The sequence below is a fragment of the Equus caballus genome, chromosome 20 (assembly GCF_041296265.1).
Source record: "Equus caballus isolate H_3958 breed thoroughbred chromosome 20, TB-T2T, whole genome shotgun sequence".
Lineage (NCBI taxonomy): Eukaryota > Metazoa > Chordata > Mammalia > Perissodactyla > Equidae > Equus > Equus caballus.
The window spans coordinates 51,277,777-51,292,269 of NC_091703.1; the positions used below are offsets into that span (position 1 = coordinate 51,277,777).

The 14,493-nt window shown below is 36.2% G+C and overlaps 1 protein-coding gene across 2 annotated transcripts in view; it reads right to left on the bottom strand.

The window, feature by feature from the left end:
- Positions 1-5,074, bottom strand: part of CRISP1 (cysteine rich secretory protein 1) — a 30,648-nt gene extending 25,574 nt beyond the window's left edge. Inside the window, exon 1 of one of the 2 annotated variants that reach the window (XM_070243953.1) lies at positions 4,352-4,408. In XM_070243953.1, the coding sequence (XP_070100054.1) occupies positions 4,352-4,370 (19 nt within the window). In that variant the 5' untranslated portion in view covers positions 4,371-4,408. Of the gene's footprint in view, positions 1-4,351; positions 4,409-4,850 lie in introns of those variants that run through there. The other variant, NM_001081873.2, reaches the window with a different exon arrangement.
- Positions 5,075-14,493: the final 9,419 nt, after the last annotated feature.

Consider the following 14,493-nt stretch of genomic DNA (forward strand, 5'->3'; position numbering starts at 1 on the left):
CTGCTGAATGGGAAGCAGAAAGGGCTGACAATTTGGTTCTTATTTTAAAGATAATTTTCTAAGAGCAGGTTGGATGATTTGTGCAGAATAATACACACAATTTGGTTTGCTGTTCCTCTCAAGCTTCCCCCAGCCACTGCCAAACAGATTTGATATGAGGGGAATTCTGTAAATCAATTCTTTCAGCGAACATACTCACGCAAACAAGCTTTCCTTCAACACTTTTTTTCATCTCTTTCCTTCCCTTCTTCTCTTTCTCTCTCCAAAATGTCACATACTCTCAAATTCTAAGATTTACAATAATATAGTGACATAGATGATGAAATATGCATCCCATTCTCTTACTTTATCCTCAAAAAATTCAGTAAAGCAGATGATTTTCCCCCAAGATAATTGACGAAAAAATAAAACAGGAGCTTCTGAAATATAGCGGGTTGATATATACACACACACATTAATGTTTAAATCCCCCACACTCTAACACTACATATATGTATATATATTCACTGAAGCATTATTATTCAAGTTAGCCCCCATTATGAGGCTGTTTATAATGTCTGTTGTTGCATTTTCTGAGGGAAAATTTTTGGAGGTGGTGTGTATGACCATTATCTTAATTTTTATGATGTTTTCATGGATATACACTAACAATTATCTCAAGTGTACCTCAAAAAATTTTACCTGTTATAAAAGGTTAAAGAAATACCAAAAAAGTATACCTGTTTCACACCAAACAACTAACATTAACTTAGATTTTTATCTTTCAAGCCTTTTTTCTCTTTCTGTACAAATTCAGTACTTACATTTTCACATAGACACATAATTTATATAAAATATTGTATTCTCCCAGAATTTCTATTTTTATTGTACATTTATTTTGAGCATTATTTTGATAACGCAAATAACTTGTTATTTACTTAAGATTTTGGCTGAAATTTGGTTTTAAGTTATTGATATTTTTCTGTGTAAATAGTGTTGCTATGAATATTTTAACACAAACACCCAGGCATTTTAAGGATTTATTTTTTTATGACTTACCGTAGTGTTTGAGCTCCAGAATTGAAAATTGATTGAAATTTTTGGACTTTTTTCTTTTAAGATGATATAAATCTAGCTTTACTTCTAAGTGTATCTGATACATAAATGCTTAATAAATATTTAATAAATTTATTTTTCTACAGTTGAAATAATTGGCTATTTTAGACACACACACACACAATCTGTTAATTCAATACAGTGTGATATAACAAAAATCATACAGATCCTACAGTTAAAATACTAGTGTTTCATCCTAGTTCTTCTATCATCTATGACACTGATAAATCCACAAGTTCTCTGAAAATCAGCTTCCTTTTAAACAGAATGAATCTAATATGTTGAAGATATAGATGGCATTCAAATTTATAAGGCTACATGACACCACCAACTCTTTACAGTGAACTACCATTATTCTTTTCAGAAGAATATCTGCAATCTGCTTAATGGACTTCATAATCTAAATTTGAAGGCATACCACATTTTATAAATAGACTGTAATTAATTCTGATAGAAGGCCTTTAAAAACACATAACACCACTCATAGTATTAGAAATATATAAATGCAACCTTGATATTTTACATACAGATATGGTATCTTTCATCTGTCATAAATGGGTGAAAAATTATCATTTTACAATATAAAATATGTAAAGAATTGGATACAATACTATATCTTGATGATTTAATGCCAGAATTTATATTCTGTCCAAGAATTGAAAGCAACCACAAGAAAATGTATTGTGACCTCTTGAGAATGATTATGAGACAATTAGAGCCAATTGGGATTATAGTTACCTTAACATGTTTGGCTCCTCCAAAGAATTTTGATTGGTCAAAATTAAGGGCAACTAAGCTGAAGAGTAAGTGCTAAAACAAGACCCTTAGATTTTTGAGCCTCAGATTTGGTTTGGGGTTTATGAATAGGTAGAATGTGTACTCTTAACCTAAAACTCCATGGAAAACAGAGGCTACAAAGAAAATAGGAGGGTCTTTGTTAATACTTAAGTTTCAAGTATCCATTTGGAACAACTGAGTCAAAATGTGAAAGTAAGGTTAGTACTTGGGCATCAGTAGTACATTAAGCATTTTAGAATGAGGATTGAACCCAGGTAATTATGAAGGTATCTCCGTTGGCCCAGAATTATTATGAAATTGCAGACTTTGGGCTCTGGGATGGTCCTTAGAGATAGAGTAAGAGGGTGGGGCTGACAGGATGGAAAGCGGCAGACAATAGGCAGAGATTATGCCAAACAGCAAATCCTGCAGAAGTAACACAGGTGCAGGCATCAAGATTAGAATTGGACAGCTTGACTCAGCGTTTGAGTAGAGGTCATGCGGTAAGTGGGCCTGGGGTAAGAGCCTCTGGGGACCCAGGCTGAGGCTTTTTCACTGGACACTTAACGACAGGCTTAGTTCCAGGGCCTGGACCGGGGCCAGTTCTCCAGAATGATTTAAATGATTCTCCACTGCCTAGAGGACTGCAGACCTGGAAACTAAGTAGGCCATTTTAACCGAGGAATTACAGTCACTTGTACTCAGGTAAAGGCAGCTCTTTAGAACAGAAGCAGCAGAAACATCGCCTCATTGACTTCGGCATCAATCCCTACTCAACGCAATCATTTCATGCACAGTAGGCAATTTTAAGCCAAAACTCTTAAAATATTTTCAGATAATAATACGAGAAATTGATACACTTATCTAAATTTATTTTTCTTGCATTTCTGTTTCAGATTTTATTTCTTATTAATATAGAAACAGAATATGGATATTTGCAAGTTAATATTTAGTAAGAGGAAAGATCAAGAATGAGGGAAAAGACAGGAGAATTGAGTACTGCCCTCTGGCACGCCCTTGGGAATGCATCCTCCTGTGTGAAATTGTTAGACCAGGACCTTCTCAGAAGGCACTTACATGAAGAACAGTGTCTTCCTTGCCTTAATCAAAGAAATCACAAGAATGAACTCTACAAGGAAAATATCATCAATCCTTTTTATCTTCTTTGCCTCAGTTAATTTGTCAATTAAAATAAATTTTATTAAGGTATAACTTACATCTAGCAAAGTACATAAATCTAAAGTGTACAGAGTGATAAATTTGTAAATATATATACACCTATGTAACCACCACCAAAAGCAATGTACATAACAGTTTCAGCACCCAAGAAGGTCCCTGGTTCTTCCTTCCAGTCAATAACTCCCAAGAGCAAAAGCCGTTACGATTTCCATAACTATGGGTTAGTTTTACCAGTTTTGAAACTTTGTATAGGTAGAATATGATTTTTATACCTTTCACTTAATTTAGTGCCTGTAAGATTCATCCTTGTTGCATGTGAAGTTTATTTTTATTATACAGTAATATTCTACTGTATGCAACAATATAATTTATTTATCCATTCTATTATTAGTGAACATTTGGTTTGTTTTTAGTTTAAAGCTATTATGAATAAAATTTCTATGAGCATTTTATCCAAATATCTTTTAGTATGTATTATTATTCACTTTAAAAAATATGTATATACCCAAGAGCAGAATTATTGAGTCATATGATGTATATATGGTTTCTTTCAGTAGGTACTGTCAAATATTTTTTCAAAGCCGTTATAGCAATTTATACTTTTTGTACAGTTATAGCTATTTCTACCAGCTTCAGATCGTCACCCATATTTGGTATTCTCAGTCTTTTTTTTTAGTTTTATGTATTATGTTTGTCTAATGGTATTTTAACATGGTTTTTAATTTGTACTTGTCTAAAGGCTGATATTGAACACATTTTTAATTGTTTATCAACCACTTTGATACCATCTTTTGTGAAGTTTTTGTCAAATCTTTTGCCCACTGTTATAATAAGATTGACTCTTTTTCTTATTGGTTTGTAGGAATTCTCTACATGTTCTTGAGATTTGGATCAAGATATTTGTCAAACGTATGTACTGCAAATATCTTCTCTTAGTCTGTGGCTTATTTTCTGAACTCTGTTAGTAGTTATCTTTTGTTAGAAGTTTTTAATTTAAATATGACCAGTTTATCTTTGTTTTTTAATGGTTAATGCTGTGTTTGTATCTGTGTGTGTGTCCATCATATTTAAGAAATGTCTGTCATCCCAGAACTAAGTCATAAAGTTATTTTCTTATAGAAGCTTGATTCAACACTGATGAAATATTGAAGACGAATAAAGCTGGAGGACATATAGTATGAGATATTGACTTACTATAATACTGTAGGAGGTAAAACTGAGTGTACTAGGGGCACAAGTGCAGATACATGGACCAATGTAATATAATGAAATATAGAAACATATTCATGTATAGAGTTACCTGATTTGTGACAGTCCATGAAATGCCCAGAGACTCCCCACGGTAAAGTCTGAAACAAGCCTGCCTTCAGTTAGAGAAGGGACAGAGGGCCACTGGCTGAGTGAGGATGACCGGCTAGTTGTTTTGGAAGCAGTGTCATATAGTTCATGACCTAAACGATCCTTACCCTGTCACTTTAAGATCTATATTACTACATGGTAACTGGCCCTACATGAAAAATAGTTTCTCCTTAGCCCTGCTACAAGAAGTTCATGAGGACGATCTGAATAAGTAATACTGGTTTACATTTGCATAGTGTGTTTAAGTTTATTAATTCTTTTGTTAAAAGCATAGAATAACCACAATTTACTTTTAGATTATAATGGATCGGATTAAGATAAGACTGCATTATTAAATAAGATAATCTTTTATTTAACACCATAACAGTGCTATTAGGCAGTCATTATTATTAATACCACTTTTCCAATGAGTAAACTGACAAAGACATTATATAACTTACCCAAGTTCACACAATTTGTAAAGTTCAGTGTCCCGATGAGACCCAGATCTTTGGCTAGATAGTGTGCTAATGCCTCGCAACAGCCCCCTACAGGAAAGATTTGCTCTATGAAGAAGTCAGTGCAAGGAAAATGCTTACAAGACATCCAGGAATTTACAGCAGGCAAAGGGCACAAACGCATAGTAATCAGAACAAATCTAGAGCCTGTGAAGATTGCAAATCATGATTGTGGATGCATTTCTGGTTTATAATCCACCGTCATCAGTGGACGTCACCAGCCTTAAACTTCCATGTTTGGAACAAGCTGCAGAGATCACCTGCATGATTCAGTGGAGCCGCAATCAGATAGCAAGAGCCCTGAAAGGGAAAGTGACCCCATGGCCTGAAGAAGAGAAGCAACTTATCAGCTTTATTACACGCACGCATGCACTCATGCATTCACTACATATTTATTGAGGTACTAAGATGAACCATGCCCTCTTTCAGACGTGGAGGACACATAGAAAACCAAACTTAGAAAGTGCACAATCTCAGGAAAATTGCAGTCTAGTACCTGGCATATAGCTCATAACAGTGCATTTATGGCAACAGCCTTATAAATGCCAGACACTTTGAGATTCTCAGAATGAAAAGATATATAGTCCATTTTCTTAAGGAACTTCTTGTTCAATAGGAAAACTATCGTCAATAGGGGAGCATTCTAATAGATATTTGTCCAGAAGTGATTCGGAAGCAGCTAACTGCCTTGAAAAGTCTGGAAATACTATATCATATTACACTAAATAGTAAAATACTACATTCTCCAGATGTCATTTGAGCTTGATAATGGTAAATAGGACTTCTAAAGCAAAGAAGGACATTGTTGCACAGACAGCAATCATATACGAGAGTGGAAAACTCACTCTGAAACCAGGCATAATCAGAGGTTTTTGATTTATTTTATTATTCTTAAAATTTGGGAAATGTCTGCACATATTAGGATATGGCCATTTATATTGAAGTCTCTATCTACGTGGCTTGCTGGTATCCTTTTCTTTTTTTCTTTTCCATGGTGGATTATGGCTTTGTTCTTTGGAAGAAAGAAGACATTATTATTTAATAAAAATGTTTTCATCAGATCTTGCCTGAGAAAGTTCAATTGAATATCTACAAGGGAACAAAATAAGATAAAGGGTGTATAGCCATGAGTTATTTTGTGTTATGTGTTCAGGTGGGGGATGTAAAATAAAAAATAACAGAATGGTTGGAGGCTTTTGAGACAGAATTTTATGGCCTTGCCTAAGAGTTCATAATGAATGTCTGTAAAACAGTCTGAGGGAGCGGAGGACTAAACGTCACTCAAAAATTGCTCACCTGTAGCCGTAAGAGTATTTGTGGTTGTTGGAGGGGGGGTGGGATTAAGCTGGAAGCATGCCAAAGCTCATCTACAAATCCTTTAACATTCTGCACACAGAATTTCACATGATCTCTGAAGTAAAACCCACAAATTACTGAGGAACTTTTTTTTCTCCCATGTTGTAAAAAGAAAGCTGGAAAAGAATTCTGTTACTTCATCAAACCAGCACGGTTTATATATTGGAAATGTATGATTTGTCATTTATGTCTTGCTACACTGCTGTTTATAAAGAAGAGTGTTGATTCAACACCGAGTCAAGTGTTTATGGAAACTTAATTGCTTTGGTTTTATCTGTTGGTCCTGTCAATTCCTGGCAGTGCTCTACCCAACACAATGCTGTCCCTATTTATATCGCCGATGTCTTCATATAGAGTTGCTCTCCAGCTTCAAATATGGTTTTAAAAGAATTTGGGAAGTGTTGGAAAGCAAAGAAGAACTTAATTTGCATGTAAACCCCAAGCATGGATGCCAGTTGGCTGCTTCTGCTCACATCTCTCCTATTTTCATATATTGTTCTTTTTCAGTTCAAGCTTCTTAACATAGTAAGAAATGATCTGCAATGACTTTTTTTTCTGAAACAAAAAAATCAAGACACATTGGTCTAACATATGATATAACAACATGATAGAATATTTTTAATTGGAACTATCCCAGAAAACCCTTGGGAGATAGATGAAGACTAACGTGTTTATAAGCACATCATGTTTGTTAAAATATATGCATTTAAAAAAAATTTTAAAAAATCAATCATTTGCTTAGAAGTTGGCTACCACAAATTTTAGAAAAGACAAACATATGAACACAGTGAAGGAAGAAACCAGCATCTATGTGTTAAACATGATTTGAAAATGATCATTGTACAAGAACAGTAGCGTACATTATGGCCATCACGTGGTAAGGGCAAGATTTAATCTAGGAACATCTCCTGTGAGACACTTGTGCTTCTTTATACGTAGATAAAGCATTTCCAATTCAATGGCTTCACTCTCATTTTCCATTGGCCCCAGATCGCCTCTCCATTCTCTTCCTCCATGGCTGAACTCTTACCTACTAAAGTCCCATTTGAGACTGATTGCCTCTTCATACTGCTCAGTAAAATTGTACTTAAGCTTCAAAGCCCTCTACATTGCAAGGCTTGACAGCTCTAGACTTGCCTAAATTTGGGCCCACCCACCTCAAATTCTTTAGACCTTATGAAATCCAAACATCTGTCACATACGGAATAAAGTCAAAGTGATTTTTTGAATTTGAATTCTAAGCAATTCAAATTGTGCCTCCTGGACAGCACAACCCTTTGAACTTTTGTCTCTTGTCCTATAATTTATAGCTTCTGTAAGAGCAGAAAACTTCTCCCTTCTTCCTTTCTAGATTCTTTGGCTGGTCTAATAGTTAAATTGACATAAGACAAATTAATGGAGAAAAACAAATTTCGTACATATGGGAGCCCCATAGAAATATGAGGTCATAGGCAGTTGGGTAGCTGAGGCTTATGTACCATCCTGAGCTAAGCAGAAAGGGGTAGGGGTCTGGGCCTTCAAAAGAGAGGAAGACAAATCACAGGAAGATGAGAAGAGCAAATGTTTGGCAAACAAATGTTTGCCCTGCCACGTGGTGAATTCTTTCTGATATGGAAAGTGGTCTCTGGTAACAGCTCTCTTCTGTCTACAGGCCCCCTGCCTAAATTTTTTTAGGCAGTTAAGAAAGAGACAGAAAGGTTTCCTGTGTCTGCTGAGTCTTAATTGCCTTCATCTCAAAACAATCCACATGCCAAAGTGGCACATTTTGGGGTGGTGTATTCTGCTCCCCCTCAAATCCATAATCTGGAATGAGAGTCAGAACACATTCTTCTGTTCAACTTTGTTTTAGTTCTTTACTTCTTGTAATAAATTATCCCACCTCTTAGTGGCTTAGAACAATAAATATGACCTCTCACAGTTTCTGGGGATCAGGAATTTGGGACTGGCTTGACTGAGCAGTTCTGGCTTAGAGTCTCATTGGCTTAGAGTGTCTCATTGATTGCAATCCGATGCAAACATCTGCAGGCTGCCTAACTGCTTCCAAGTTGACTCATTCATATGACTTGCAAATTGGTTCTGTTTGTTGGTGTGAACCTTTTTTTTTTCCTCAATGGAAACGTTTGTTATTTTATTTGTTTTATTGAGGTAACATTGGTTTATAATGTTATATAAATTTCAGGTGTACATCATTATATTTCAATTTCTGTGTAGATTACATCATGTTCATCACCCAAAGACTAATTATAATCTATTACCACATACATATGCCTAATTACACCTTTTGCCCTCCTCCCTCCCAGGCTTTCCCTCTAACAAACACCAATCCAATCTCTGTTACCATGTGTTTGTTTGTCACTTTTTTTATCTTCTACTTATGAGTGAGATCATACGGTATTTGACTTTCTCCCTCTGATGTATTTCACTTAGCATAATACCCTCAAGGTCCATCCATGTTGTCATGAATGGCTGGATTTCATCGTTTCTTATGGCTGAGTAGTATTCCTCTGTGTGTATATATATATATGTACATCTTCTTTATCCATTCATCTCTTGATGGGCACCTAGGTTGCTTCCAAGTCTTGGCTATTGTGAATAATGCTGCAATGAACATAGGGGTGCATATATCTTTATGCATTAGTATTTTCATGTTCTTTGGATAAATATCCAGCAGTGGACTACCTGGATCATATGGTAATTCTATTCTTAATCTTTTGAAGAATTTCCATACTGTTTTCCATAGTGCCTGCACCAGTTTACACTCCCACCATAGGTGGGAACCTTTAGTTGCTCTCCTGATTGGCCTCTGCACAGGGGTGCTTGAATGTCCTTGCAACAGGGTAGCTATTTACCCCCAGCAAATGATCTAAGAGCACAAGGAAAAGCTTCAATACCTTTTATAACATAGATTGGGAAGTCACACACTATAGTATTCTATTGGTCATAGAGATTAGCCCTGATTCAATTAAGGGGATCATACAAGGGCATAAATAATAAGAGGCAAGTATTATTTGAGTCATCTTGGAGGTTACTATCATAAACCCCTAACCCCAACCCTTTTTAACCCAAATCTAGTTTTTCCTCTCTCCACCTTAAGAAAAGCCTTGTAATTGCTCTCCAGTTTTCAGGAAGATCTCATTAGGAAGCTAGAAGTATAAAAATAGTTTCCCTTCTTTCTCAGAAGTAAAAGTACTTAAGCATCATGCCTAAAACTTGAGTGAAAAAGGAAAGACAGGAAAATATAATGCACCCATACCAAAAGAAGAAATTCCAAATGCCACAATCATATGGATATTTTAAAATTATTACTATAGAGATTTAGATATAGTTAATTTGGAGTTTGTATCAGTCAGGATGACAACGGAAAACAGATGGGTAATTTGAAGAGAGTTTAATAAGAGAATTTCCAAAGATATGGGGAGGATGTACGGAAATCACTGTAGGCAATGCAGTAATCAGTACTAGTAAGTGCATTTATTACCCCCTAGCCTGAGGGGAAGGAGGAGTTACTGGAAGCTGGAAAGTGAGAGAGAGCTGTGTGGAAAGGGCCGCCTTAGAGGGAGCCAGCTTTGGGTATAGAAACACAGCCAGCCCATGAAAATCCTTCCATGAGGGAGTTGAGGGAATAGATATACCTGACTTTGGTCAAACTTAGCCTGAAGCCAAACTCAAGAGATCCTGTTGGATACAGACAGTTATGCAAATACATGTGTTTAATTTCTCAACTTCAGTTCCTTGTGAGACCCACTATATTTCCTGTCCTTGGGTTATTGTAACCATAGGACCAGTTTAAACTGACCCCCGTCTTATTGATAACAGAATGCTAATACTGTCTTGCTGGGGCACTGAGCTAAAATTGTAAGTCATCTAGCTGGAGCATGCGCAGAGGAGAAAATTTTGACTTGAAATAACACATGGAAGCAAAGATTCACCCCTTCATGGGACCAAAAGGACCAAGACACGACCAGCACATAAAAGACAGACACTCTTCAGAAGTGAGGAATCTGTTGTTCAGGAAGATCCAGTTGAAGCCCCTTTCCATACCTTATCATAAATGGTCTTGTTTGAAGTCTTTCCAATCGAAACTTGTCCTGCTGGGCATTCTGCATACCAACCTGCCCTCTGTAATCCCTTAAATTTTTTACCCCAGACCCGGATTCAGGAGACAGTTTTGAGAGCCTTGCCTCCTGTCTTGCTGAGGAACCTCACAATAAAGTCTTCTTTTTTCAAAAGCTTGTGCCATAGTATTGGCTTCTATGTGCATCAGGCAGTGAGGTCTTACCTGGTAACATTCAGGGAAATTATTTTCTGCTTTGAATCAATTCCCAAATTTTGCTTGAAGTAGTTCGTATAAACTTTAGTTTGAGTTTCCAACAACAAAATCATCTCTGAATAAAACATATGCCAACGTCCCTTCTTTCGCTATGATCTCAAACTGTATACACATTTATCTTTTGCTAACATAGAACAAGGACTGAAATGCGACATAAACCATAAGATTATCAGTTGAGTTGGTGAGGGAAGTTGCAAAGCTTACCAGGAGTGTGACAGAAGTCAATAAGGTTGTAGGAAGTTTCATGTAGAAAAGAACATAGTTCTGTCAAAGAACAAAAGTCTGGGGAGAGGCAGAGTTAAGTGTAATAGCTCAACCTTAAATTAAAGAGGTGTCTGAAGTGGATATGGGTGCTGAAAGCCTATAAAGTGGCTAAGAAAGTCAACTATGGAGTCAGAATGCACAGGTCCAAATCCTGTGGCTGCTCACCAGGATAGTTGTCACTCAACATCTCTGCGCTCCAATTTCCTCATTTCCATATATAAGTAATCATAATGCCCACCACTCAGGATCTCTCTAGTGATTAAATGATTTTAATGTATCTGAAGCATCTACCTGAGTTCCAAGCACTAAGTGTTAGTTTTTTTCATTGTCATCATTATTACAAATCTAATATCTGTTAGAGGGTCCTGCAACCTGAAAGAATGACATCAAGAAGAATACAGAAAAGTTTAGTTTGAAATAATGATCAAATCCCATGAATCAGTAAACATTATATGTGTGTATTCATTACATAAAAAAAGTATTTGGTGCCTTCCTTCCAACCCGATGCACCATTTATTTAACAAACGTTGATTGAGAGCCAACTCTGTGGTGTACAAGACGATGAAGACCTGGTATTGAATAGAGCAATTGCCCTGCTGGCATGGAGCCTACACTATAATGACTGCATGGCTTAAGGAAGTAGCTATAGTGATGAGGACAAAGAGATAGATACTGCAAAAGAAGTCCATAAAACAGGGTGGTAGTCCATGTTGAAGGAAATGAACTGGAATTAGATTACCAGGAAATGGTGTAAGTATTAATGGGAGGCAGCGTGCAGGTCTGGGGGTAATGGAGAGTTTCACATGGAACATATGCTGAACAGAAACTCATTCAAAGTCAACGCCAAATTCTTCTAAGCCCTTCCCGCTATACAGTTGAAGAATATATGGAAATAGTTGGGAAATCTGTACACAGCGACACATTGAAAGAAGAGTTAAGCCAGAAAACCTGAGTATTTGTTCAAGAACATAGCAAAACTTTCCTTAATTCTATTTGGGGGACTTTCTCAAAACATATGTCTGGAAGGACTTAGGCAAAGAAAGAAGCAATAGTAAAGTAAGATGGCAGAGAGATCTCAGAAGATTCTTCTTAATTTTTTAAACAGACACCATTAATTTGATTGATGGTCAAATACGGTGAATCAATATTTGGCTTAGTCTTCATCAATTTTCAGGTTACATTTTGGCCTCTGGACTCTAACCTAAAGTAGCCAGCTTGACAGTTGCTTCTCTGTCCTCATGTGAAGCTCTTTTGTCTGCGTAGGGGATACACTACTTAAAATGGATCCTCAATGTGTGCGCTCAGACCTTTGATATTTCAGGATGAAATTTATACTAGGCATCAGGAAAATGAAGAAAATATAAGGACAATGTACTGACTTCTTCATAGAATTAGTGATATTAATGTTCTTGTTATCTGATATTATGTCTGGCTTAGGTTGTTGGTGTTAAAATTTCTATCTGTAATGAAATTACCTTAACAGTAGATGAAAGATTTAAAGTTGTTTTTAAAGCTTAGTACACATCCTTGACAAAATATAAATTTGGCAGCCCAATTGATCTCCAGCTTTTATTTCTCTAAGTAGTTTCATTGCAGTGAATCTGAACAACTAATACCAACTACTAACATATTTTAAAGTGTATCAGACTGATAGCCACAAGAAGATACCTATTTATGACTTGTCTCCTAATTAGCTGTTTGGCCTAAATACATCGTTTAACTCTCAGAGATTTCTCTTTCCTTATTTTTAAAATGAAGGAGTTAGGATACACGCTTTCCAAGTTTTCTTCTTGAATTAGCATGCCATGTTGAATTTTTAGTATTTTCCTGCAGTCCCGAAGTTATATCTTGTTAGGAAAAAATAAGTGAATGAGGGGGGTGCACTTTTAGTGAATTATAGCATAGAGCTTTAGCAAGCCAGAAACCAATGTAGGTATTTTGCTACCAATGACAGATCATCTGTCAGTACTTGTTGAAAAATAAACATGGCAATTCCGAATAGTGTTAGAGCCAAAAAACATTATATAGTTTCTTAAGGCAAGTACTGACGCCCAGTGCTATAAATCATTTTTTTTTAAATGGACCCAATTGATTTCAGATGACTGGGAACACTCGGAAGGACTGTGATTTTTCTTTGTGTTCTGCCAGAAAATTTCAAACCATAAAAGATAATCTGCAAAGAGTAATGGCATTTGATTTTGAATATAAATTTTAGAAAAAAACTTTCATTTTTCTTGCACTTTAAATTAAATAAATCTGAGCCCTTTCTTAACTCATCTCTTGCCTTCTGGTCTTTACAAAATAATTTAAGACAAAATCAGTATACACCTACTCTCATGCTGCGGACCCTGTAACAGGAACTATGTCCAGTGATTTTTCCTTATCTGGAAATTCCAAGCAGATCAGAAGCAGAATGGCAATGGGCGCGAGTGAACCATATGATACTGGATTCATAGTAGTCTCACAAATTACACTCTGCAGAGTTGGATGCTTATTGACAACATAGACGAAGAGTCACAGCCTTGGATAAGTTTGGGAGCCATTTTTAAATCCAACCACAAGCAGAAAGACACTGTTGTGCATGAAGCACTCTGAAATCATTTCCATCATCATGGCTTGGACAAAAACTTCAATAAACAAAATCAATAGTAAAAAAATCACTGATGCCTAGTAATACGGCTACTAATAATACAAATACTAATACTAATAATACAAATAATTAGAATGATGCCTGCATCTGCCAGGGTGTAGTACCTATTACCCCAATATTTTTAAAAGCAAACATATTTAAGGAGAAAATCAGGGATACTGCCTCAAGCTCTCACAAAGTGATATGATTAATTTTACCTACTCCAGGTTATGCTGTTTGCCCATTTTCTTGTCTGCTAAGGGAAATTTTTCTCTGCTAATATCAGAGGGAGAAGAACCTCTTTAATCTATTTATAATCCTTCCTTAATTCAGTTAGGAAAATGACAGCACTTCTGCATAGTAGGGGCTATTATTATTTCTCTTTTACAAATGAAAAAGACTGGTTCTGAGAAATAATTTAAACAAAATCTCAGAGTTAGTAAGTGGCAGAACTGGAATTCAGGCCCTGTAGCCTGAGTCTAGATTTTTAAACACTACCCTCTACCACTTCACGTGATTTAAAACAGATAAACAAAATGAAACAAAAATGCTGTGTCTCCCTCCCTCACATATTTTTAGTAAAGATGATCTTTCTAGCTAATTCATAAATTGGCCACCAAGACGTACAACGGACTCAGTAAGAACTCCAGCAGACTGGGAAGGCCTTTTGCCCAGAGGAATGAATCTGTGGTGAAACACCAGATGAAATGATCGGGGTACTAGTAACTCAATGACTTAGAAGTACCTACATTTATGAAATAAGTAGTGAAACAAGCCACAAAAGTGCTTGGTATATTCTATGGTCAGAAAAACATAATAAGCAACTTAGACTTGGTGCCTCATACTTGCGTTAGGTTAATGGGTAAGGTCCTCTGCTTTATTTTTATTTATTTATTTTCTTGAGGAAGATTAGCCCTGAGCTCACATCCATGCCCATCTTCTTCTACTTTATATATGGGACACCTGCCATAGCATGGCTTGATAAGCTGTGTGTAAGTCCACACCCA